The 26,346-nt window shown below is 39.6% G+C and overlaps 1 protein-coding gene across 8 annotated transcripts in view; it reads left to right on the top strand.

Moving 5' to 3' along the window:
* FARS2 (phenylalanyl-tRNA synthetase 2, mitochondrial) overlaps window positions 1–26,346 on the top strand; it is a 517,158-nt gene that overhangs the window by 296,331 nt on the left and 194,481 nt on the right. For all 8 annotated transcript variants that reach the window (XM_015135505.3, XM_078000978.1, XM_015135504.3 and 5 more), the window contains one exon: window positions 1,749–1,909. In XM_015135505.3, coding sequence (XP_014990991.2) covers window positions 1,749–1,909 — 161 coding nt within the window. The remainder of the gene's footprint in view (window positions 1–1,748; window positions 1,910–26,346) is intronic.

The following is a 26,346-nucleotide window of genomic DNA, read 5'->3' as shown; positions in this document are numbered from 1 at the left end:
TTCAAGCAGTTTTCTTGCCTCAGCCTCCCGAGTAGCTGGGATTACAGGCACATGCCACCATGCCTGGCTAAATTTTGTATCTTTAGTAGAGATGGGGTTTCACTGTTGGCCAGGCTGGTCTTGAACTCCTGACCTCGTGATCTGCCAGCCGTGGCCTCCCAAAGTGCTGGGATTACAGGCTTGAGCCACCGCTGCCAGCCAAGTTTTTTATGTTTTAGGAAAATATTAAATGCAAAGTAGAAATGAGAACAAAATGTTTCTTGTGGCTCGTTGAGATGAGTCCTGCCCATATCTCCAGAATCCACTCCTCAGCCTTCCCATGCTGCATCCCTCCCCTTTGCTGTTGAAGAAACTCCTTCAGTCTGGAATTTCCTATCACCTTTCTCTACATTTTGAATCTGCATTAGTTATTTTCGTTTGTTTGCTTTTTTTGTTTGTTTGTTTGTTTTGCTTTTTTCTGGGTAACAAATTACACTTAGTGGCCTAACATAGCACAAATTGACTATATCACAATATCCTTGCATGAGGAGTCTGGCTATGGATTGATAGCGTCCCCTGATCAGGGTCTTACCAGGTTGAAATCAAGGCAGAGGCAGGGCTGTGTTCTCCTCTGAAGCTGGGGTCCTATCATCAGCTCACTCCGGCTGTTGGGAGAATTTGTTCCGTCCCACTGTAGAAGTGAAGTTCCCGTTTTCTCCCTGGCTGCTGGTGCCTCTCTGAGCTCCTTTAGGACTTCTCAAGGGCCGAGCCATGCGGCCTCTTCAACCAGGAGGGGGATCTCTCTCCAGTCGGCCAGGATGGAGTCTTGGATAAAAAGTAAACCAGTCACAGGCTTAAATTCCCATGCTGTTCCTAGATCCCACCTATACTCAGCTCAATGGGAGGAGTTTACACAAGGCATGTGCGTGCGGGGGGGGAGTCTCAGAGGCCATCTCAGCCTACCACAGGATCCTACTCATCTGTTAGTGTCCAGTTGGAATTATATTCCTTTCATGAGCTTATTTCATAAGCTTTCCAGCAGTGTGAATTGCTCCCTTGCCTGCCTTCATTCTGCAGTTTCTGTCTTCTCTTCTATAGTGCCTCAGTCTGCGAAGCAAACCCTTCTAATTCATGGCATTGACACAATCTGAGCAGGACACTATACCTTTGGAGTAGGTGGTGCTAGATATGCCCTTCATCTGGGCTTGCTTGTATTCTCTGCAATACTGAAGTAGCTCTTCCTAAGCATAAGCATTATGGTGTTTTAATAAAGCTGAGGTTCTTAAAGGCATGACATATATACTTTCTGGATGTGAGTTCATTCTAAACATGTTATGGCCAGTATGGCACGGTTTGAATGTCTCTCATTATCTACTATACTTAGGGACAGAGGCCGTCTTTTCTTTCCGCTCTGTAACCTGTATACAGTGGGCTAAATGTTTGCATCAGAGCAAGCAAAGACTACAGAAAAATCTTAACTCAGTTCAGGAACCAGTGCTTGAGAATGCCTAGGATTTAATCAGAAACAAAAGACAGTACTCCAGACAGTGTGACTTCAGAATGCTTCCATGAGGGAAGTCGGGAATATGGAGAGGAAAAAGCGTGGAAGATTGGGCAGCCTCATGGATGTCTTTGTAGCGGCTGCCCAGTGCCTTGGCCACTGGTAGGCATCTCATTAGTGTCACTGATAACTATCAGGGAGTGGTATGAGCCTATCCAATCTCAATACTTTTTAAAAACAACTGTTTTGTTTTGTTTCCTAATCCTAGCTGGTGCTCAAGACCGAATCGGCTGGGCTTTTGGCCTAGGATTAGAAAGGCTAGCCATGATCCTTTACGACATCCCTGATATCCGTCTCTTCTGGAGTGAGGACGAGCGCTTCCTGAAGCAGTTCCGCGTATCCAACATGAATCAGAAGGTGAAGTTTCAGGTAAGAGGACTTGCAAGAACTGAATAGATAATAATAAAAACGGCTGTCAAGGATTGACAGGATCATGTATTTGAAAGCCACTGTAAAATTCAATTATTTATTTTATTTTATTTTTATTTTTTATTTTACTTTAAGTTCTGGGATACCTGTGCAGAACGTGCGGGTCTGTTACATAGGTATATGTGTGCCATGGTGGTTTGCTGCACCCATCAACCCGTCATCCAGGTTTTAAGCCCTGCATGCATTAGGTATTTGTCCTAATGCTCTTCCTCCCTTTACCTCCACCCCCCAACAGGCCCCAGTGTGTGATGTTCCCCTCGCTGTGTCCATGTGTTCTCGTTGTTCAACTCCAACTTATGCGTGAGAACATGTGGTGTTTGGTTTTCTGTTTCTGTGTTAGTTTGCTGAGAATGGTGGTTTCCAGCTTCATCCATGTTCCTGCAAAGGACATGAACTCATTCTTTTTTATGGCTGCATGAATTTTAAATAATGTGAATTTGTAAAGAAGGTCCTGGCCAGGCACGGTGACTCATGCCTGTAATCTCAGCACTTTGGGAGGCCAAGACGGGTGGATCACCTGAGGTCAGGAGTTCGAGACCAGCCTGGTCAACATGGTGAAACCCCATCTCTACTGAAAATACAAAAATTAGCTGGATGTGGTGGTGTGCACCTGTAGTCCCAGCTACTTGGGAGGCCGAGGCAGAATCACTTGAACCCAGGAGGTAGAGGTTGCAGTCAGCTGAGACCATGCTATTGCACTCCAGCCTGGGCAAAAAGAGCGAAACTCTGTCTCAATAAAAAAGAAGTTCCTAAATAGAGGTCAATAAACACACAAGGGGTTCATAAACCTTCAGAAAATTTATGCAAGAGAAAAGATATTTGTCAATATTATTAGTCTAGGCAGAGAACCAATTTTGTACTTTTTTTTTTAGATAGAGTCTCACTCTGTCGCCTGGGCTGGAGTACAGTGGTACAATCTCAGCTCACTGCAACCTCTGCCTCCTGCTTTCAAGCGATTCTCCTGCCTCAGCCTCCTGAGTAGCAGGGATTACAGGCATCTGCCACTACGCCCAGCTAATTGTTTGTGTTTGTAGTAGAGACGGGGTTTCACCATGTTGTCCAGGCTAGTCTCAAACTCCTGACCTTGTGATTCACCCGCCTGGCCTCCCAAAGTGCTGTGATTACAGGCGTGAAACACCGCACCCGGCCAATTTTGTACTTTTTTAATGAACATTTTATCATTATGAAATATCCAACTTTATCACTGATATTTGTCTCTTACAGTTTACTTTTCATAATATTAATATAGACACACTAGATTTCTTATGAATAGTGTTTGCATTGTAGATCATTTACTTTCATTCTATGTATTTATGTTAATTGTACATCTCATAAGCAGCATAAAGTTGGGTCTGTTTTTTAAAAACCAGATTTAGTCTTTGTCTTCTCAGTTGGAGTGTTGAATACACTTACATTTAATATATTAAATAATAACTGACATTCTTGGGCCTAATTATATCATTTTTTAACTTATTTTCCATTTTCCTCATCAAGTTTTTATTTGTTTTGCTTGAAAATTGAAGTTTGTTGTTTTTATTTTGTGTGCGTGTTACATTTTATTTTTTGTTTGTATTTAGTTTCATTTTATGATTTCAAATGATTACATATTAATATGCATAATTCATTCATCGTGTTTTATCATGAATAAATATTATACAACTTTGTGAAACATTTAGTGACTTTTTAATAGTGTAATTTTATTATCCCTCCTGTCTAGGTGGTTAGGTTTTTTGTTTTTTGTTTTTTCTTTTTTGTCCTAGGACTTTTTTAAAGAGGTCAGGTTATTGCCTTTATTTCTGGTTTTCAGCAATTTGACCTACATATGACTTCCTATCTATTTTTCTGCTTCGGGATTTACTGTGTTAGGTTAATATCTTTCAAGCATTTTGGAAAATTCTCATCTAGTATCTTTTTTTTTTTTTTTTTTTTTGAGACAGAGTTTCGCTCTGCCTCTAGGCAGGAGTGCAGTGGCATGATCTCGGCTTACTGCAACCTCCGCCTCCCAGGTTCATGCCATTCTCCTGCCTCAGCCTCCGGAGTAGCTGGGACTACAGGCGCCCACCACCACACCTGGCTAATTTTTTTGTATTATTTTAGTAGAGACGGGGTTTCTCCGTCTTAGCCAGGATAGTCTCAATCTCCTGACTGCGTGATCTACCCACCTCGGCCTCCTAAAATGCTGGTGGGATTACAGGTGTGAGCCACCGCGCCTGGCCTGGTGATGGTTATTTTAAAGTACTTGTCTGTTAATTCCAACCACGTAGTTATCTAGTGTTCTTTTGTTGTTGTTGTTTTCCTTTCGTAATCATGGCTTACATTTTTCCTGCTTCTTCACTTGTGTGTGTGTGTGTGTGAGAGTGAATGGACAAAGACTGAGGTAGATAAAATTTATCCCCAGAAAGCCTTATGCTTTCCACCATCTGGCTACTAAGGTGACTAGGCCAAATCTTTTTGTTCTAATCAGGAGTTGAGTTGGATTTCACATCTGATTTCCTCTTGATGGTGAGATCTAGCCCTGCAGCAGAGTTTGGGATCTAACCATGTGAGATAACAGGATATCTTTCTGCTTTCCATCCACTTACCAGCTTCTACCACCACCAGCATTTGTAAGCAAAAATATTATGAAGGAGAATTGGCTGGCAGTGAGGGTTAGCTCTGTTTCTCCATTTTCCAATCTGCCATGCCAGCCCATACTTGGCTGATACAAGTGTGGCTCATTTCTTCTTATTTCAACAAAATGTCTTTGCCAGTAGCAGGCTAGCTCTTCTGCCTACTCATGCCCCAGTGGTGAAAGCAGCCATCAGGGCTCATCTCTCTCTGGAGTTACACTTATTTATCTTTGTGTACAGATCTCTTCAACTGTATTAGTCCATTTTCATGCTGCTGATAAGGATATACCCGAGACTGGGAAGAAAAAGAGGTTTAATTGGACTTACAGTTCCACATGGCTGGAAAGGCCTCAGAATCATGGCAGGGGGCAAAAGACTCTTCTTACACGGCAGCAGCAAGAGAAAATGGGGAAGGAGCAAAAGCAGAAACCCCTGATAAACCCATCAGATCTTGCGAGACTTAATCACCATCACAAGAATAGCACAGGAAAGACTGGCCCCCGTGATTCAATTACCTCCACCTGAGTTGCTCCCACAACATGTGGGAATTCTGGGAGATACAATTGAAGTTGAGATTTGGGTGGGGACACAGCCAAACCATATCATCAACTTTAAGGACAGGTATGATTTTTATAAATGTATTTTTTTATTGTTACAGTGAAACACACTGATTTTGTGTGTGTGCCCACCTGCATCTTAAACCTTCCTATGTATATATGTATATATGCATATATTTTTGGTTTTACCTTATGAGGACTTTTAAAAACTTCTACTTGAATAATCATCGTTTTATTTTAGCATCAATTCCTTCTAGACTAATTTGAAATAAAGTTGTATCTAATTCACAATAAAACCTGGCTAAGACTGTAACTTTTTCTCAATTCATTTTTTAAATATATTGTCAGTTATTTAATCAGCGAACATTTATAGAACACCAACATTGTGCAGAATGGTGTGACAAATAAAGATGAAAAACACAGTTGCCACCATAATTAAGTGGCTTAAATTCAATTTTAAGTGTACTTACAATAATCTTTTTTATGAGACACAGACATAGTCAGAAATAGACTCTTGATCCCTTGTACTAAGTATCATTCTTTTTCTCTCTTCTGCCTTCAAATTTGAAAGCCAATATATGCATACCTGCACTAATATGTAATTTTTATAGTTGTCTTTGTGTAACAAACTTAAGAACTTCTAATGGGGCAGTTAGGATTTGTATATTCATATTTAGTATATATTTATAAAATACTTTGTAAAGTATAGATTACAGATCATACTATTACCTAAGTATTCACTTATAATTAGTATCTATTCTTGTTAGTTTCCTGTTGCTTAGGTAACCAGTTACCACAAATCTAGTAGCTTAAAACAACACGTATTTATTATTTTACAGTTCTAGAGGTCAGAAAACCAAAATCCACCCAATTGGGCTAAAGTTATGTTGTCAGCAGGGCTGGTTCCTTCGGTAGGCTCCGGGGGGAATCCACCTTCTTGACTTTTCTGGCTTTTTTTTATTATTATACTTTAAGTTCTAGGGTACATGTGCACAACGTGCAGGTTTGTTACATATGTACGCATGTACCGTGTTGGTGTGCTGCACCCATTAACTCATCATTTATATTAGGTATTTCTCCTAATGCTATCCCTCCCCTGTCCCCCCACCCAACAACAGGTCCCGGTGTGTGATGTTCCCCACCCTGTGTCCAAGTGTTCTCATTGTTCAGTTCCCACTTGTGAGTGAGAATCATGCGGTGTTTGGTTTTCTGTCCTTGCGAACTATCACCTTTTCTGGCTTTTAAAGGCCATCCTCAGTCCTTGGATCATAGCTATGCATCATGTTGTCTTTTCTCTCTCCTTCCGTCTTGTGTCACATTGCCTCCTCTTTGACCTTTGCTTCTTTCTTATAAGGACCCTTATGATTATATCAAGCCTTGCTGGGTAATTCAGGATAATCTTCCCATCTCAAAATACTTCTTTTAAAGTAATCCTTTAATACTTTAATACAAACTAATTCTCTAATACAAAAGGAAATGTAAATTTCCTTTTGAATATAAGGTAACGTATTTCTAGGTTATAGGGATTAGGACATGGATGTCTTTGGGCAGGGTTGGGGGCATTTTTCAGTCTACCACAGTCTTCCCTTTGAGCCCCAAAGATTCACATCTGTCTCGTGTAAAATACATTCAGCCTATCCCAAGGTCCGACAGACTCTGAACCCATTGCAAAATCAACTCAAAATCCAAAATGTCATCTAAAAATCATCAGCCCCTAAGTCCCATTTCATTATTTAATTATCTAAAGCTGGTTTATGTGACACTCTGGGTATGATTCATCCGGGGGCAAATTCCTCTCCACCTTTGTACCTGAAACAAGGTACTTACTCCCAAAATACAATGAGTAGGATAGGCATTGGAGAATAATCACAGACATTTCCACTCAAAAAGGGAGAAAATGCAAAGAGAGAAAAAAGAATCACTGGTTCCAAGCAATTTCAAAATTCAGCCATTAGGTTTTAAGGCCTGGGGATAATTCTCTGTGGCCCTTGGCTTTGCCTGTTTGACCTGTATTTCTACCCTCTCAAATATCCTTCTTTTTTAAAATTTATTCATTTATTTATGAGACCAGGTCTTGCTCTGTCATCAGGCTGGAGGCCAGTGGTGCCGTCACGGCTCACTGCAACCTCCACCTCCCAAGCTCACGTCTCAGCTTCCCAAGTAGCTGGTACTACAGGCACATGCTACCGCATCCAGCCAATTTTTTGTATTTTTAGTATAGAGGGTGCCTTGCCGTATTGCCCAGGCTGGTCTTCCACTCCTGGGTTCAAGCAGTCCGCCTGCCTTGGCCTCCCACAGTGTCAGGGCTACAGGCATGATGAGCCACTATGCCTAACCTCCTTTTTTATTAAGGGTGGCATGTATCTGCAGGTGAGTTGTTTTATTACCCTGGCTTTTGCCTGAAGAATTTGGGGAGTCAGATAGCCTTCTTTCTTTCCATTTCTTTTTGTTATTTTCTTTTGTCCCTCTCAGTTCCAGCTGACAGTGTTCCTGATGGTAAATCATTCTCAAAAACCTTGTGGCTCTCCCATGTATGTCATAGGGATTCATTCCATTACACAAGAGGCTCTTCTGCAGATCTTTCTTGAATAATTCATTGCTATTTTTGGCTTCTGCTGAGATGCCTGAGGGGATCCTTGAATCATATGCTTACTTTCTTCAAAGAGCCCTCTGTGTCACTAAATACCTTGATCCTTCGAAACTTCTGAGGCATTAGCAAAGGGGTGTATACCTGCACTCTTGGCTTTCTCTCCAGAGCACTTTTCTATCAGTGAAACTCCTAACTTTTTGTCTTTCGCAATCTAGATAGGCTAAGAATTTCCCAAATTACCTAATCTTGCTTCTCTTTGCATAGCAGTTCTCTTGATTAGTCTGTTTTCTCCTGCAAGAATAAAGCAGGCTGCATTTTCACTGTTTGCTTGGAAATTTCCTCAGCTAAATATCCAAGTTCATTGTTTGCAAGTTTTGCTTTCCACATCCAATTCATCTAATTCTGCCGCTGTGAATGAACAAGAATCCCCTCTCCTCCACCTTCCACTAACATGTTCCTCATTTCCTTGCCAGCCCTCACCAGCAGGGCTTTGGACATCTGTATTTCTACCACCAGTATGTTTATGAATATTTGGATATTCTCAGACAGTATAGGTTTTCTCTACCATGCTCCTCACTTTTTCCTTGCCTGTCGGAGTCTGTAACATCCGTATTTCTGCAAGAGTCTCTTCAAGACGAAATAGCCATTTCATATCATGGTGCTCCAAGTTCTCTGCTCCCCATTGACCAATTCCAAGGCTAATTCCACATTTTTATGTATTTGTTACAAGCAGTACCTTACTTCCAGATACAGAAATATGTATTAGTTTCTTGTCGCTGCTCTAATAAATTACCACCAACTTAGAAGCTTAAAACAACGTGATCTTATTCTCTTATATTTTTGGAGGACAGAAATCCAGAATCAGCCTGATTGGCCTAAAGTAAAGGTGTCAGCAGGGCTGGTTCCTTCTGGAGGCTCTGAGGGAGAAGGTGCTCCCTTGCCTTTGCCAGTCTAGAGACAGTCCTCAGTTCTTGGCCTATGACAGCATCACATTGCCTTCCCCCAAGCCCTGCCTCTTTCCTCTGTAAGCACCTCACCCTCTCTCTGAATTTTTGCCTCCCTCTTCGAAGAACTCTTCTGATTACATGGAACCCACCAGGATATTCAGGATAACCACCCCATCTCAACATTCTTCCTTAATCGTATCTATAAACATCTTTCCTAACGTAGGATAACATATTCACAGGTTCCAGGGAGTAAGACATGGACATCTTTGGAAGGGGGCTATTATTTAGCCTATCACTTGTGCCATTTTATATCCTATTTCATCATGACAGATTGCTTGTCTTCAGGTATAATAGAGTGGTTTGTTTTTAGGGATAAAAAATACGGATAATATTAAAGTATTAGCCATTTTCAAATATTTATGTAGAGTAGTCATATTTACATATGTAAGAGGGGACTGTATTGACAGAAAACTTGTTTTATCACCACAGCTAACCTGCCTTGAGAAAAATACTTAAAATGATTGTAATCCTATGCAATCCCAGAGGTTGGGCGAGAAAACGGGGAAAAGGCCTGTTGGCAGCTATGAACTTGTGGTTCCCCTGGCCAGGAAACTCTGGAAGCCGTTTGGGAATCCTGCTGTGCAAGAAGCAGAAATTTCTCTTCCTTGGTCTCCTTTTAGGCCCTCCTAAGTTATGCTCTAGGCTGTGTTGGCTTCCGTGGTGTCTTTCTCTGTGTGGCCTCCACATCCTGTCATGTACATCTTTCTGTCCGGCTGTGGGTCTCTCTCCTGGGTGCTAGCAACAGTCTCTGATTGATGGGACCCTGAGTCCTTACCTGTGTGACTCTTCTCCTGAATACCTTGAAACCCATTGTTTAAATCTAGTCAGTGAGAAGCTCAAGTTAAAATGTGATTTTAATTTTTGATCTTCATTTTACATATTTTGAATTAAGTGCTTTGCCTACCATGGCTTTCTTTAACCAACCTGGATCTGTGCTTGAGATAAGTCAGTGAACAATATGGTTCTTCTGTTAAGCAAATGATACCTTGTTCTGTCCACCACTACACCTTCCCATGCTGTGTTCATTCTAAGTGTTTGAGTCTTTGTTGTATATACTCCTGCCAACACCCCTGAGGCAAAATTTGCTGTTTCAGTGCATTGAACTGAATATTCAATAATAAAACTTTAATTTATGCTTTGTTTTTTAAACAGTCCAAAATTATGAATTCAATATTTAGTCCTACACAGAGCGATACTTGTTATTGAAAATTACTCAACATTGTACATTTTACTTACAGATTTTATTTAGAACTTACTAATTCTGTGTCTGTCCGTAGTGGCTTACAAGGTCAGTCCTCATTTGATAAAATAATTTAGCAATGTTGACTGTTATCTTTTTTCCCAGTTGAAGGGTTTTACTGGCTCTCTTCTGAGGCCACAGACTATAATATTTCTAATCCTGAATGGAGTCTCAAATACTTACCACTGCAACAGGAGTAGATGAGAATGGATGGGTAGTGGCTGCAAACCTACCACACTACACTCTATCCAAGATGATAATACTTGTAGTTAGTAGTTAATACTTACTTCAGCCTTACTCTGTGTCAAGCACTATTCTAGAGACTTTCTGTGTCTTAATTTAATTTTCTCAGTAACCCTCTGAGTTCGGGCACTGTTATTCTCCCCAGTGTTACACATGAGAACGTTGTAGCGGAACCAGCATCTCAATAGCATCGTTAAGTTGCCACAGTCTGTGGCTCAGTCAGGGTTTCCAGAAGCCATTCGCTAAAGTTTAACCCATGTATAAAACTCATAGGTGGATTATTCAGAACCAAAGGATTTAAATGTTTTTTTAACAGACCTAAAAATCAGTATACAGTTTACAGAAAAATACAGCATGAAGTTTAAATGATCTAATTTATGAATGTACCGGTTTGTAGGCTACAAGTATTCATGTTTCTCAAACTTCACTGTGCAGGTGAGCCCCTGGTGGATCTTGTTAAAATGCAGATTCTGATTCAGTGGGTCTGGGGTGGGGCCTGGGATTCCGCATTTCTAACAGTCTCCCAGGTGAAGCTCATGCTGCTGGTCCGTGAGCCACACTTTGAATCAGAGTAATGATGGGCAAAATTATTTAACTTGTCAGGGTCTCAGCTACATCATTGTTCAATTAGATGGCAAAAGGAGATGGTCTGACTAGGTGGTGAAACTCACTTCCTTCTCTGTTGCACTCTCATCTTGGGTATAACTATTATAATAAGCAGGTCTGCAATTTGATACCTTTTGCACTTAATCTTGAAACTCTTTTCTTTCTTTTTGCCCTAAATTTTATTTCCGTGGATTTCCAACTGTTGTAAAACTATTACACTTGTTTTTTGCTGAAACTCCTTTTCCTTCCTTTCTTCCTTCCTCCCTTGTGTTTTTCAAGGTGAGGGAACTATGTGAATAACTCATTTAGTTTAACTGCACATTTTTAAAAATTATGCTTAAGTCAGAGATTTGCTTGTGCACTTTAATTTGTGACTGGAAAGTGTTAGTATTTACTTCAGAAAAGGAAGCTAAAGACGAGGAAAGAAGGGAAAGAGCAAAGAATCTGGAAGCATCAGCAGGAGGGATAGTTACTATGATCATAGTCTTGTATCAACTAGGTCATCTCTGAGGTCAGTCATGCTTAGAGTCCCGGGGAAAACTCTAGACCACAGTTCATCCTTGCTATTACTATGGTAGCAAGCATCAGCCGTGAGTGCTGCATGATATGAGGCCTGGGGGGTTCTTAAGGCCAGGGTTGGCTCTTTTATGCCTTATGGCAATCACAGTTCAATACACTGTTCGCCTGTACATTAATTTGTTGAGGACCTTATAATACTTGCCATTTGTTGAATGCTGTGTGTAAGCCATTGAGCTAAATACTTTGCCTGTGTTACAGCTTTTATGCACCACAGTAGATGAGGTGAGTACTATAAACCCATTTTATAGATGATGAAACTGAGGCTTAGCACCAACAAGTAATTCAACCATAATAACTGTAGTAGTAAGTAACAGAGCCAGGATTTTAACCAAAGCTGACTCCAGAGAGCTCCTAATATTGAACTAGTAAGCTGTTACTGTTGCCTATACCAAGCTGCTGTGCTGGATGCTAGAGTAAGGTGAACTTGACAGTCCCTGACTTCAAGTTATTTCTAATCTAGAGGATGAGGCAGATTTATCAAGAGACACTTATAAAATAATATGTGATATGGTTTGGCTCTTTGTCCCCACCCAAATCTCATCTTGAATTGCACTCCCATAATTCCCCCATGTTGTGGGAGGGACCTGGTAGCAGATAATTTGAATCATGGGAGCAGTTTCCCCCATACTGTTCTCGTGATAGTGAATAAGTCTCATGACATCTGATGGGCTTATCAGGAGTTTCTGCTTTTGCATCTTCCTCATTTTCCCTTGTCACCGCCATGTAAGAAGTGCCTTTCACCTCCCACTATGATTCTGAGGCCTCCCCAGCCACGTGGAACTGTAAGTCCAACTAAACCTCTTTTTCTTCGCAGTATCAGGTATGTCTTTATCAGCAGCATGAAAACAGACTAATACAGCATGTAGCAGCGGTGGAACTATACATAGGTGAATGTGGAATTTCACTGATACTGACCAATGAATGTGGCGGTCAAAATTTTCTTCTTCCTTTCTTTAATCCTTTTTTGCTAGTTAATTCTCTAAATCCTTCCATGTCTCTCCAGAATTGTATTAGGCCTTGAGCCTGTGATTACTTGCTAATCTCCTTGGCTTGGAATAGCTTCTAGATCTGGTTTTGCTGTCATTATCATAAATGTTGTCTAATAGAGACTTAATGTGGGATTTTGCAGTGTTTCCTCCTTCTATTCCCAAATAAATCCAGCTATGAGAATCACATCAGCTTCATTGTGTTGCAATGAAATTCATGGATCTCAAACTTTTTCATTATTTCCATGTGTGTTTTTCTCATTTTACTTCCCCCAAGAGTATATTAAGTATTTTCTTTTGCTAGAGAAGAGATGTTTATCTCAGAAAAAAAACTAATTTTCTATTAGGGATACAGGAAGAAATGTGAAAGATGACCAATCATAGAACCTTTTATATGTATTCAGTAAACACTGTTGACTTAAAAATAAGGAGAGGGGCAGTGACCAAGACTTAGACAAGTTTGTATTGGAATCATTATAGTGCTTATATCTAAAGCATTTATAACAGAGCCTGTCACATTGTAAGCATTTAATCCATGTTAAATGTTATTTACATTTTCACCACTACCACTATTCTGTTGTCACCACCACCCCCACAACTTCAGATAGTCACTTATGAAATGGATGATAGGGGCTACTGGAAAAACTATTGCAACCTACAATCTATCTTCTGCTGACTAATGCTTGAAATCTCCCCTTAGAGCTTGCTTCCTTTAGCTTAATACTTTAATCCTAGTTAAACATAACATGTTCCTTTCGCCTCGAACTGGCTGTGCCTACCTTTCATAGTACAACTGGATGGGATTAGTGGGGAGTGTGTAGCTATGGAACACTTTTTTCTGTTTGAAATTGAGTATAGAAATTGGGGTCATTGTGGTGTGTTCAACTAACTTAACTCTGTTGGTCAAAAGGAAACAGACACTGTTCTGAGAGCAGCAGCCACAGTCCTCATGATTCTCAGTCCCTTGTACCCTCAGTTTCCATCTTCAGTTTGCTTTGCCAACACTGATGTTGTATAACCTTAGCCTGATGACGTTAGGACATTTAATTGCCCTGTAGTCTGTGGAGTTCTATGGATTGTGGCCCTCTGCTTGTGTTGAAACCTGCTCCATCAGCGGTCTATGGGCCAATTTGTTTGTGTGAAAAAGGAGATCTTTTGGTATGTTTTACATATTTAGATTATTGTAACTCCATATTTCTTTCTTGTTTAAGGAAGAAAGAAAAGAAAGAAAGAAAGAGGAAAGAAAGAAAGAAAGGAAGGCAGAAAGAAAGGCAGAAAGAAAGAATGAACAGACGAACTGGGTCCTCAGCATTTTCTTACAGTTTTCTTGTCGTGTAGATTGGAAGAATATTAAACATATTCAATATCCTTGTTGCATTTTCTTGGCTATTAACCTTATGGAAGTAAATATATAAGAACTTTCTATTTATAGATAGCATATTAAACCTTAAATCTTGCCAACAGTCTATAAAATTTGACAAATTAGGTGTCCTGTATTTTAGGAATCATCTATCCGACTAAGGAAGTTTTGGTACTTCTGTCCCTGGAATCAGAGAGTTACTTTTATACTGCACAGAATCACCTAAACTGGGTATTTAACAGTTGGTGGATTATAGAGCTAAAAAGTTATAGTTGTAGAAAGAGATCATCAGAATAGGGACCAGAAACAAATACCAGTTTGAAGGAACTGACATAGAAAGAAAGGTCATGTCAATTAACTGATGATGGACAAGTTAATGTTTTTTTTTTCCCTGGGTGTGAAATGGGAAGTAATTGTTACAGGGTGGTAGTAGGGATGACTTTGGCTTCAACCAAGAGAAGACCAGCTAAGAGTGGCTTAAATAAGAATAAGAGCGCACACCCGCAATGATGTCAGGGCTCTAAAACACTGAACATTTTAATCTCAGATTTGTCCCCTCAAGATTGAAGGATGGTGACAGGACCACCAAGCATTACCTCTTATGACAGAGTCTAGAGGCAGAAAATGGAACACATTTGCTTCCTTTTCATAAGAGTGAGGGAGAGTTTTTCAGGGAGACCTCAGTAGATTTCCCTCACATCTCATTTTCAAGGTAGTTGGAGTGGTCTGTGAAGTTAGTCTGTTATTTTTTTTTATTTTTATTTTTTTTCTGAGACAGAGTCTCGCTCTGTCACCCAGGCTGGAGTGCAGTGGCCAGATCTCAGCTCACTGCAAGCTCCGCCTCCCTGGTTCATGCCATTCTCCTGCCTCAGCCTCCCGAGTAGCTGGGCCTACAGGCTCCCGCCACCACATCTGGCTAGTTTTTTGTATTTTTTAGTAGAGACGGGGTTTCACCGTGTTAACCAGGATGGTCTCGATCTCCTGACCTCGTGATCTGCCCGTCTCGGCCTCCCAAAGTGCTGGGATTACAGGCTTGAGCCACCGCGCCCGGCCTGTTATTTTCTGATATTCGTACTAAGCTCTTGTCAATAAAGCTTATGCTTTTGCATTATTTCACAACGAAAAATGCCACATGTGTACAATTATGGCCTATCGAGAAAGATATCTCTTGTTACTGTAGATATTTTTATGAACAGATAGTCACTTATTAAATGGATGATAGGGGCTACTGGAAGAACTATTGCAACCTACAATCTATCTTCTGCTGACTAATGCTTGAAATCTCCCTTTAGAGCTCACTTCCTTTAGTTTAATACTTTAATCCTAGTTAAAAGTAACATGTTCCTTTTGCCTAGAACTGGCTGTGCCTACCTTTCATAGGACAACTGGATGGATTAGTGGGAAGTGTGTAGTTATGGAACACTTTTTTGTGTTTGAAATTGAGTATAGAAATCAGGGTCATTGTGGTGCATTCAACTAACTTAACTCTATTGGTCAAAAGGAAAAAAGGGCTGAAAACTAACTTTACACAACTTAGGAGTTAGATCTTCAGAGTTACCAAGGAACTCTCAAATGTTGATCAGAACTGATTCAAATGGAAAAGTCAAGGTTCATATTAATTTGAACCTTGTCTAGGGACCAAATTAAGTCAAAGTAATTTACCGAGTAAGAGTAATTAGTTAAGAAAGGTAAATGTAGTTTTTTCTGTGTCGTTAACTTCCCTCATCCTGTACAAAAGAACAAACATATTTCTTCACTATTTCAGTCAGAGGCTCATTCTACTCCTTTTACTCAGAGGGTAAGAGGAGCACATGGGCACACCTGAGATGTGAGGAATTGAAGGCTGCCTGTATTTAGACAGAGAAATGAGTTACTTTGTAGGTAGAGTGTCACATGGCTTTTCAAACTTCATGCATTTATACTGGCATTTTCTATGTGTAATCTTGCAACCTTGAAGATGAAGAATGTGGTTAAAGGAAGCAGTACTTTATATAGTGGATAGTTTAATTATTCTATCACTTGACCAAATAATGAATTAAATGTTTTCTTTCAATGTGAGAGAAGAATTTTTTATTTTATTTTATTTTATTTTATTTTATTTTTTTGAAACGGAGTCTTGCTCTGTCGCCCAGGCTAGAGTGCAGTGGCATGATCTCGGCTCACTGCAAACTCTGCCTCCTGGGTTCACGCCATTCTCCTGCCTCAGCCTCTGAGTAGCTGGGACTACAGGCGCCCGCCACCATGCCCGGCTTTTTTTTTTTTTTTTTTTTTTTGTATTTTTGGTAGACACAGGGTTTCACCGTGTTAGCCAGGATGGTCTCGATCTCCTGACCTCGTGATCTGCCCGCCTCAGCCTCAGAATTTATTTTTTAACTCTCCCTGTAAGATGTATAAATTACAAGTTATAATTCACTGTCCTTTATAGTGAATTATAAATGGAGGACCCTTGTAAGAGTTCATATGGCAGAGTTTGAACTCTTGGGTAACTGTGATTTGAGAAGCTATTGTGCATCTATTTTGATTCATTTTTAAAATGATGATAAGTTCTAAACATATATTTCTGGATTTAACTTGCTAATAAAAATGTATAACTGTGTGCCTACCAGCCAGCTATTTACCTCTGTCAAATCCTAAGATTTTACTACAGATTTTTTTAAAGAGTATAAGTGGTTAGGCTTAGGGGCCTCTCGCCTGTAATCCCAGCACTTTGGGAGGCTAAGGCAGGAAGATCACTTGAGCCCAAGCATTTGAGACCAGCCTGGGCAACATAGAGAGACCCCGTCTTTACAGAAAAAATAAAAATAAATTAGCTGGACATGGTGGTGCACCTGTGGTACCCGCTACTTGGTTGGCTAGGCAGGAAGATTGCTTGAGCCAGGGAGGTCGAGGCTGCAGTGAGCTGTGATCATGCCACTGCACTCCAGCCTGGGCAACAGAGTGAGACCCTATCTCAAAGCAAACAAAAAACAAAAAAAACAGTAAAAGCATTAGAAATGCAGTTGAAACACCTGTGTCTCCCTGATTTCATTCTGCTTCCCAGTCTCCCCAGAGGCCGTCACTAGCTGCAGTTTGATATTTACCATTCTCATGTTCTTATTCCATTTGTATGTGTCCAAAAACCATTGTGTAGGATTGCTTCAAAATTTATAGTATATGGTCAAATTGGCTAAAATATAGACATCCAGAGAGGTTTTCTGGAAATTTGTTGAGCAAATTCTAAAATGTATATGGAAATGTAGAGGGCCAAGAATAGCCAAATAACAAATGTTGAAGGATTTGCTTAATCTTATGTCATCTTTTTGAAAAGCGATAGTAATTGTGAGAATGCGGAACTGATGCAGGGATCAGCACGAAGGCCCATGGAATGCAGTAAGGAGCTTGGAAACACACCTGCACACATGGCAGATTTATGGCAGTACTAGCAGTATGGACCAGAGGCAAGAGGACAAGGCTTCTGTGTACATGGAGTAGGGATAATTGGGTATCCACATGGAAAAAAATGAAACGACCCCATATTTATAATTGTTCAAACATGAATTCCAGGGGATTCATAGATCTGAATGTGAAAAGCAATTTATTAGCTTACTGCCTTTGAAAAAGCCATTTTACCATGAGTGATTCTTTCATTCTTTTTGGAGCAAATTGAATTGAGGAGATTGAACTAAATGAACTATGGTAATGTAAAATGGTAATGTAAAATTAAAACCTAATTAAATGTCTGCTCTTAAGAAATTGAGAAATGAGTATTTACTTAAAGTGCTTCCTGTAAGTTTTTTGTAAAGCATTTTATCAAATTAGGGGTGTTTCCTTCTACTTTGAGTTTGCTAAAAGTTTTTGTTACAAATGAATGCTAAAATTTATTAAACCCTTCTATGTATTTTGAGATGATCTCATGATTTCTGGCTTTATTCTGTTAATCTTGTGACATTTCGTGATTATTTTTTGAATGTTAAACCAATATTTTATTCCTGAAATATATATAACTTGGTTGCGAAATATTACCATTTTATATACTTGTGGATTTTATTTGTTAATATTTCTTTAGGATTTCTAACTCTGTGTTCAGGGATGAACTAGGCCTTTAATTTCCTGTGTTTGTTACGATCTCAGGTTTTGATGTTAAGATTATGATATCCTCATAAAACTAGTTTAGAAGTTATTTCCATTTTCTAGCCTCTGGAAGAGTATTTTGAAGATTTATGTTATTTATTATTTGAAGATTTATGTTAAGTGTTTGATCAAATTTACTAGTGAAGTCACCTGGGGCTGTGGAAAGTTTTTAAATTACAATTATATTTTTAATTAGTTATTAGGCTATTCAGATTTTCTGTTTTATTTTCTATCAGTTTTGATAAATTGTGCTTTTTTCTAGGGATTTGTCTATTTTTAAATTTTCATATGTATTGGCACAGCTGGGCACTGTGGCTCAGCCTGTAATCCCAACACTTTGGGGGACAGAAGGCAGATCGCTTGAGGCCAAGAGTTTGAGACCAGCCTGGCCAACATGGTGAAACCCTGTCTCTACTAAAAATACCAAAAAAAAAAAAAAAAAAAAAATAGCTGGGTGCAGTGGCTCATGCCTGTAATCCCAGCTACTTGGGAGGCTGAGGCACAAAAATTGCTTGAACTCGGGTGGTAGAGGTTGCAGTGAGCTGAGATCATGCCACTGCACTCCAGCCTGGGTGACAGAACAAGACTCCGTCTCAAAAACAAAAACAAATGAAAAAATGTGCTGGCATAAAACTGTTGGTAATATTCTCTTAATATATCGATTTTTAAAAAACACTGTTTTAAATTAGTCAACAGTTGAGCATAATTGTTAATATTTTATCAAATTTTGCACACACTTTTTTTTTTTTGGCATACCAAACCTTCTCTTCGAGTTTGCTTTTCTTCTTTTTTTTTGTGAGACGGAGTCTGGCTCTGTCGCCCAGGCTGGAGTGCAGTGGCACGATCTCAGCTCACTGCAAGCTCCACCTCCCGGGTTCACGCCATTCTCCTGCCTCAGCCTCCCGAGCAGCTGGGACTACAGGCGCCCGCCACCACGCCCGGCTAATTTTTTCGTATTTTTAGTAGAGACGGGGTTTCACCATTCACAGGGTGATCTCGATCTCCTGACCTTGTGATCCACCCACCTTGGCCTCTCAAAGTGCTGGGATTACAGGCATGAGCACCTTAGTACTTTCCCAGTCCTTTTCTTCTTAATGAAGTATATTGTTTGAGTGTTTGTTTCTGTGAGGGGTTATGAGTGGTATATTCTTTTGGTCTTTGTATATCTGAAAATGTCTTCATGTTACTCCCATTCTTGAATGGCAGTTTAACAGGGCATAACATTCTGGAAAGGAAGTCGTTCTCCCTTAGGACTTTGAAGATGCTACTTCTGCCTTCTGGAAAAGTCTAATATTAATCAAATTGTTGTTTCTTTGTAGATAATAATGCCTTTTATTTTGGGTGACGTTTAAGAATTTCTGTTTAAATTTGGCATTCTCCAATTTTAATATGACACATTTTGGTTTGGATTTGTTTTTGTTTATCCCACTTAGTATTTGGAGGGTGTTTTTGTTCTGAGATTCATATAGTTATTCAACTCTAGAAAAGTCTTAGTTATTACTCTCCTTGAATAGTGGCTCTCCTAGATTCTCTCTGTTATCTTCTCTGGGTTTCCTATTGTATATCGGAGCTTCTTAGTTATCGGTTATCTTAACTATTTTTTGGCATTTCTTATTTCTTTGTCTTGTATTGGTGAATTTGTCAGTACTTTCCACCAATTTAATAATTTCCTCTCTAATTTTTTAACTTAATAATGTTTACTGTTTTATTTCTAAAATGAGCTCCTTTTCTTCTCCATTTTCTTGTTTGATTTCATTTCCAAATTTCTTGCTTTTAAAAATGGTTACTTTGTTTAGTAATTTGAATATCCTCAGTATGCTTATTTTAAAGCCTTTAGCTATTCTGTATTTTTTTAATCTAAAATGAGTTCATATTCTTGTTGTTGATTTAATTGGTTGTGTTTCTTCATATAATTTTTCTGTGTTTCAAAGTCTGACTTTGCAAGCTCATTTTGAATACATGCTCATTTTCTCCCATTTTTGATTATCACCACTTGTCCATCTTGTCTACCAACTTTTTATGGCATCCTCTTATCCCTAGGGTGCCCAGTTAAGAACTGGTCTTTTAATGGCATTATAGAGTGCTTGCCTTCTGATTATATTGTCACCAGGTTAGTGGGGATTTTGGCTCAATACCTGATCAAGAGTAGTGAGTATCTCTCTTTCCTGTGGCCTCCTATAAAGCAGTAGGTGATTCAAAGCATGAACTCATAGCAGCATCATGACAGGATGTTGAAATGAGGCCCCAAGGAAATAATTTCCTTAACATTTAGGTTTTTGGATGAGTGTTCATCAGAAAGCAAGTTATATGGCATGTGTCTGTGTTTGTTATGTCAGCCTTTTCCCTGCCCTGACATTTATTGGCACAGCCTATTCCCACAGATGTATATTTTATGTAAGTCAGTCAAATGGATATTCTTAAAATGACAACGTTGACTCCACTGTAATTTTTATATATATATATACACACACACACGCACACACAATGTTTTTCATTGCATTAAATCTTTGTAATATAAAATTAACTACTTAACCATTTTTTTCTTTTCTTTTCTTTTCTTTTTTTTTAAGATGGAGTTTCGCTTGCCGCCCAACCTAGAGTGCAATGGCACATCTAGGCTCACTGCAACCTCCGTCTCCCAGGTTCAAGCGATTCTCCTGCCTAAGCCTCCTGAGTCGCTGGGATTACAGGCACCTGCCACCATGCCCAGCTAATTTTTGTTTTTTGTTTTTCTTTTTTGTTTTTGTGGTTTTAAGGAGCAGAAAGTTTAATAGGCAAGAAGGAAGGGAGAATAAAGAAGGAAGAAGCTGCCCCGTACAGAGACAGAGGGAGGGGGGCTCCAAAGTCAAAAGAAGAGGTCCCCACCTGCCAGGTATATATGCAGAGGCTGGAGGAGGCAGTATTTGATTTGCATGGGGCTCAGGGGATTGGTTTGACTAGGCATGTCATTCATGTAGCCCATGAAAATGCTGGCCCTCCCACCCTAGCCTTTCAATATGCAAATGCACGGCACCATGATGTTATACACACGTGGGAATATGTGGGGGCGGCCGTGTTGCCAGGATCATGTGGGGAAAGGACAAGAAGACTGAGGGAATCTCCATGTTTGGGTAGACCCAGGTTCTAATGGACAGTATTTGCATATCAAAAGTTACTGGCCTGACTCTAAGAGCCAGGGCTTTAGAAGAAACTTTTCCAGAGATGCTTTAAAAAATGAAAACTTCCCAAGGACCCCTTTTCCTACATCATTCCCCCCTGTGGAGATGCCACCCTAACTGCTGTTGGGGGCTTTGGGTGAGGACTCTTTCTGGCTACTTCTTGCTGAAAAGGGGTTTCGAATGGGAAAAAGTAGCTAGGGCTCCACCTAGGATCGATCTAAGGGTCCTTGGAAGAATGGCGTGTCCATGTGTGGTTCAGCTTACAGCACCATTTGGACTTCGATTGCTTCTTGGCGAGAAGAAACAATTCAAGTTATAGTATTAAGTATACAGGGTCCAAATATCAATACAAGATATATAAGCAAGAAAGTGCTTAATAAAGGGGTTAACCAATTCTGTAAAGAAGACTGGAGTTTATTAAAGAGGGATCGCAGCCCCTCAGGGCTGAAGCCAGCATTTTCCCTGAGCCTGTCAATAATTTTGATTTGATGTTTAAGTACCTGTAGATTTTCTTCTACTTTACTAGAGGTGTTAATCCAAAAGCAGCATGTTTCATTTAAAACTGCATTACTAAACCCAATAAAAAGTCCTAGCAGACTCAGTGATAGTAAAACTTTAATGCTTCCTTTTTGTCAACTATTATCCCTGTTATAAGGATAATAATTAAGCAAAATACTATAGCAATGGAAACTCTCTGTCCAATATTTCACCTAGAAGGTGCTACCATGTATAACCCTATCGCAAATAGTAGAGTGAGGACAGCAATTCCCACAAATGTGGTGTGGGTAGGTAATTTCCATCTAAAATTTTACTTGCCTAAGATATAGAATTCCCCGTTGGGGGTCTATGAAGTTCCTTGGTTTTATTTTCCCAAAGAAAGAAACCTCTGGGTTAAAGGGCACCTTACTCATTTTCATTACCTGGCAGAATTTGCAAGATAATTGCCCAGAACCAGCATATTGATTCACATTTTTATGTTACGCATCCCTTTTTTTTTTTCCAAGTTGCAGATAACCACTTGATTCACAGGAATAAGTGGGGTTAGTCTAAAATGTAGACAAAAAGCTTAAAAACAATTAATGAGACTAGGATTTAATGACAAATGTATGATAAGCTTTGGAGCAAAATTTTTCTCTCCAGTCCTTATTTTTGGTAAAAACTAATTATGAATAAACTTTAGTCTTATACTTGGCCTGATTATTTGCATAAAGTGCAGCAAGAATGGTTATTTTTACGTAGACCTTTTGGATTGACTTTGATGAAACTGTTCCACAAGGAATTTCAGATAAGACTTTTAAAGCCAAGCCCAGCCATGGGTTTGTGTCCTCTAATACCTGTGTGTTGGGGGATCCTCTCCTCTTGAGGTCCCAAGATAAACTTGGAGCTTCCAGACCTATTAGAAAGTGACATTCTTTACTGACTACAGGTTAGGAACCCTTTGCAGGGACTGTGCAGACAAGATATGAGGCCAGTTCTTCCCAAGGGGCTTTTTTTTTTATTGGTTACGTGTCAAGCTTGATTCCTTAAAGGGAAACACACCCTTTCAGTCACAGCCTTAGTAAAATAACCAGTTTTTCCAGTTGTGTCCTGTTGATGAAGAAAAATGGATTCTTACTGCACTGATGCAAACAACTATATTGCCATAAGTTAAGAGTACTCACAGATAGTTTCCAAATTCTAGAGGAACCAGGCAGAGAAAAATAAACATGCTCCAAATTTTGTTCACAGGAGTATACCTTACTCAATTGTTAAAGGCCATAAATAGTTTAAAATAACTTTCCTCGACTCTGAAAATCAAAACAAGGATCAGCAATATTCCAAGCAAAAGTTAAAAAGGTTACTTTAACTTTCTGAGTGTAGTCCACTTAGTGAACTTTTGTTTTGGTTTGATATTTGTCAACATGTCAGTTCTTTATGAGTCCTGTACGTTCTTTATTTCAATGTAACAATCTTTAAAGCTTTTAAAAACCTGCATTTGAGAACACCTGTTAAAGTCCTTAATATAGCTTGATTATAAACTGTCTTTTGAGAAGGAACAAAGCAAGACAACAATTGTTTGCAAATGACAGGTTTCCAGGATAGTTATAGTTAAAAATATGACTGACAAGTTTATCTTCGTGGTTTACAATAACTTTACGATTAATTATGATTGATAGCATATACTTACACATTAGCATTTAGAAATCCCATACAATTTCGGAACATATATTGTATTATTCACCAAAATATAACTTAAAGAAGATTGGACATCATTTCGGCAATCTCATGTGAGTAAACATCTAAGATGATCCCGTTTACCTCTTTTCTGAATGTTTCAGGGGCCTTCTGAACTATCCAAAAAGCCAGGCATCACAAAGGACAATTTCCAGATTGCCACAAATTATTTTGCCAAAATGATGACTCAAAAGGCAAAAACCTTTCATTAGCCTTTACTATGACATGAAAAGTTTGTGCAAAGCCAAATTTTACCCTTGCATTAGTTTATTAATGTTAACCCCAATTCGTTTACATGAAACCATATGGATTATTCCATCTAATCCTAACCAATTTGACCATGAAATGAAATCTTTACAAACCTTTTATAACCCTTTTACTAAAGGGCAGATTAGTGTCTTAGGACCTCCTTGCTATGCTTTTATTTTAATGCTTAATTTATGAGAAGATCATCTAGATGTTGTGGGAGAAGACAGTGTAGTGCTTGTACCATGCATTTCATTGCAAGGCAACCCAAAACCAATTGGTTTATTTTGTAATCAGCCCATCCCTGATGGGAGTCTCATCTCCCAGTGTACAGTGGGGATGTTTCCGTATCTTCCAGGTGGTCAAGAGCATGCTTCTCTGATTTATAACTACTATCAGCCATCCCTTACAGTGTATTTTCTACCTAGTTATTACACACCAAAGCTCTCTCATAATGCGAAGTCAATTTCTAATACCCCCAAAACTCAAAACCGTTCAGATAACACAAGCAAAACAGAACAGAGCCTTCGATTTTGAGAGGGATTTAGCTCCTTTTAATTCCTGGGGTTTCATGAGGAAAACAGAGGTTTTCCCCCAAAACAGACTTTGTGACGCCTCCTCTGTTTTTCCCCAGAAGTCCCATACTAGCAGAAGTTATTTTAGGGCCTTCTATGCACGCATTAAGAGTGGTAAGACAAAAAATGGAGAAAAATAATTCAGTCAACTGAGAAGAAAAGAGCCTTTCTCCAGAAAAAACAAGATTCGAGAAAAACATAAAGGCCTTTTAAATATACCTATAACTTGAATATCTACTTTTAATTAAGCTGAGCGCTGTTTAAGAAAATCCTTTTACATCCCTTGTTACTTGACTCTAGCCACACCAAGCAGTTAAGATTTTCGACTTTTGAACGTTACAAAAGGTGCCCTCACAGGTGAAACCAATGAGCCTTAATGAGGTTATGACTTAACCACGAAGTGTACAAGTTTTTCAAGTTTTTTTTTTTTTTTGAGACAGAGTCTCACTCTGTCGCCCAGGCTGGAGTGCAGTGGCGCGATCTCGGCTCACTGCAAGCTCCGCCTCCCAGGTTCACGCCATTCTCCCACCTCAGCCTCCTGAGTAGCTGGGACTACAGGCGCCCGCCACCATGCCTGGCTAATTTTTTGTATTGTTAGTAGAGATGGGATTTCACCCTGTTAGCCAGGGTAGTCTTGATCTCCTGACCTCGTGATCCACCCGCCTCGGCCTCCCAGAGTGCTGGGATTACAGGCGTGAGCCCCTGTGCCCGGCCTGTACAAGGTATTTTTAAAGGAGTGATAAGCAGCTTTTGAAACTGTCATTGCAAAACTGTCACTGAGACAGCGAAAGAGATTTGACCCAAACAACTTCATTTTGTTTCCAGCCCCAGAGCTGTCCTTGCCTATGTCTGGGCGTAGGCTGAACGAACTTTGGGAGGAGCTGGGTTTACAATCTGTAGTCTAAAACAGTCTATAGGTTTACAGTCTGTAGTCTATAGTGGCTACACCATGTTATATTCTGCCAACAGTGCACAAGTGTTCCAGTTTCTCCACATCCTCGCCAACTTGTTATTTTTGTTTATTTTAATAATGGCCATCCTAATGGTGTGCGGTGGTATCTCATTGGGATTTTGATTTGCACTTCTCTAATGACTAGTGATGTTGAGCATCTTTTCTTGTAATTGTTGGTCATTTGAATATCATCTTTGGAGAAATGTCCTTTCAAGTACTTTGCCCATTTTTAAACTGAGTTCTTGGTTTCTTGTTATTTTTATATATTTTAAAAAGCAAATCATTTGTAAATGTGGCCATTGTATTACTGTAAACAAATTGCTGTCAATAGAGATTACATCTTTAAGCATCATGGTTGAAAATATATAACACATTTAGACCATTACTGGCCACAAGGAATTGGTATTATTTGATGTGATTTTTGAGGTTCGTTTTTTGTCTTGCGGTTACTCTTCTAGATACATATCTATTTGTTGAGTATAGCCTGGTGTCGTCACCCTAGGTCCTACACGTTAAGGTTCCTAAGGTTCAGACAATAGATGGAGGATAGAGAGTTGATTCTAAGAGTCTTTTAAAATTCTGCCCATGTTTATGCATATATATGACATACAGTTAGATCCGTCCCCAACATCATCTTTGAGTGTATGATGAGAAAGAAGAGATCTGAAATTTAGAGGCCTTGGAGTTATTTAACTGGTCGCTAGCTATTTTTCCCTGGGTCACTCACCTAACCGTTCTGTCACTACATTTTCTCACTGGTAAAATAAGTTCAGATACTCTCAGAGGCCACTCCTTATTCTAGGATGCTATGAAAGTGAGTAGGATTTCCCTATCTGCTCTTTTGTGTACTTCAAATTACATTGTTACTCCTGACATTCATCTTGACTTAATCTTGCCAGCTTAAAAAAATTGTTGTGAAAAGAGATGATGACTGTTTCTCTGTTGACTTGTGATTATGCCAACAGTGCAGAGTGCAGGCCTCTCTTTCGGCATCTGTCTGGTCTGCCTCTGTCCTTCCCCCTTTCTGTCTGTGTCTCTTGCTGTCTTTTTCTATGTGGCATTTTCTTTCACTCTGCCTCTTGTCACTCTTTTAATATGCGGCTCTGATTCACGTTCAGCTGTCAATATAGCAAGGGGGAAATGGTCCCAGGCTGCATAAAATCCACAATGGGAATGATTTATCTGTTCTTTATTGAGACTATTGTTGATGTATGTGACATTCGACAGGGTTTATCCCAAACCCCAAGAGTGTTATTAATTATTTATAAAACATTTCTGAGCATCTGCTCTTGTGCCAGGCACCGTGCTTGACCCTGGGGACACAGGGAGTACAGTTTCCTGCCCT

Source organism: Macaca mulatta, chromosome 4 (assembly GCF_049350105.2).
Source record: "Macaca mulatta isolate MMU2019108-1 chromosome 4, T2T-MMU8v2.0, whole genome shotgun sequence".
Classification (NCBI taxonomy): domain Eukaryota; kingdom Metazoa; phylum Chordata; class Mammalia; order Primates; family Cercopithecidae; genus Macaca; species Macaca mulatta.
Note: the sequence above shows the minus strand (reverse complement) of the source record. Positions and strands in the feature narration are given on the sequence as shown.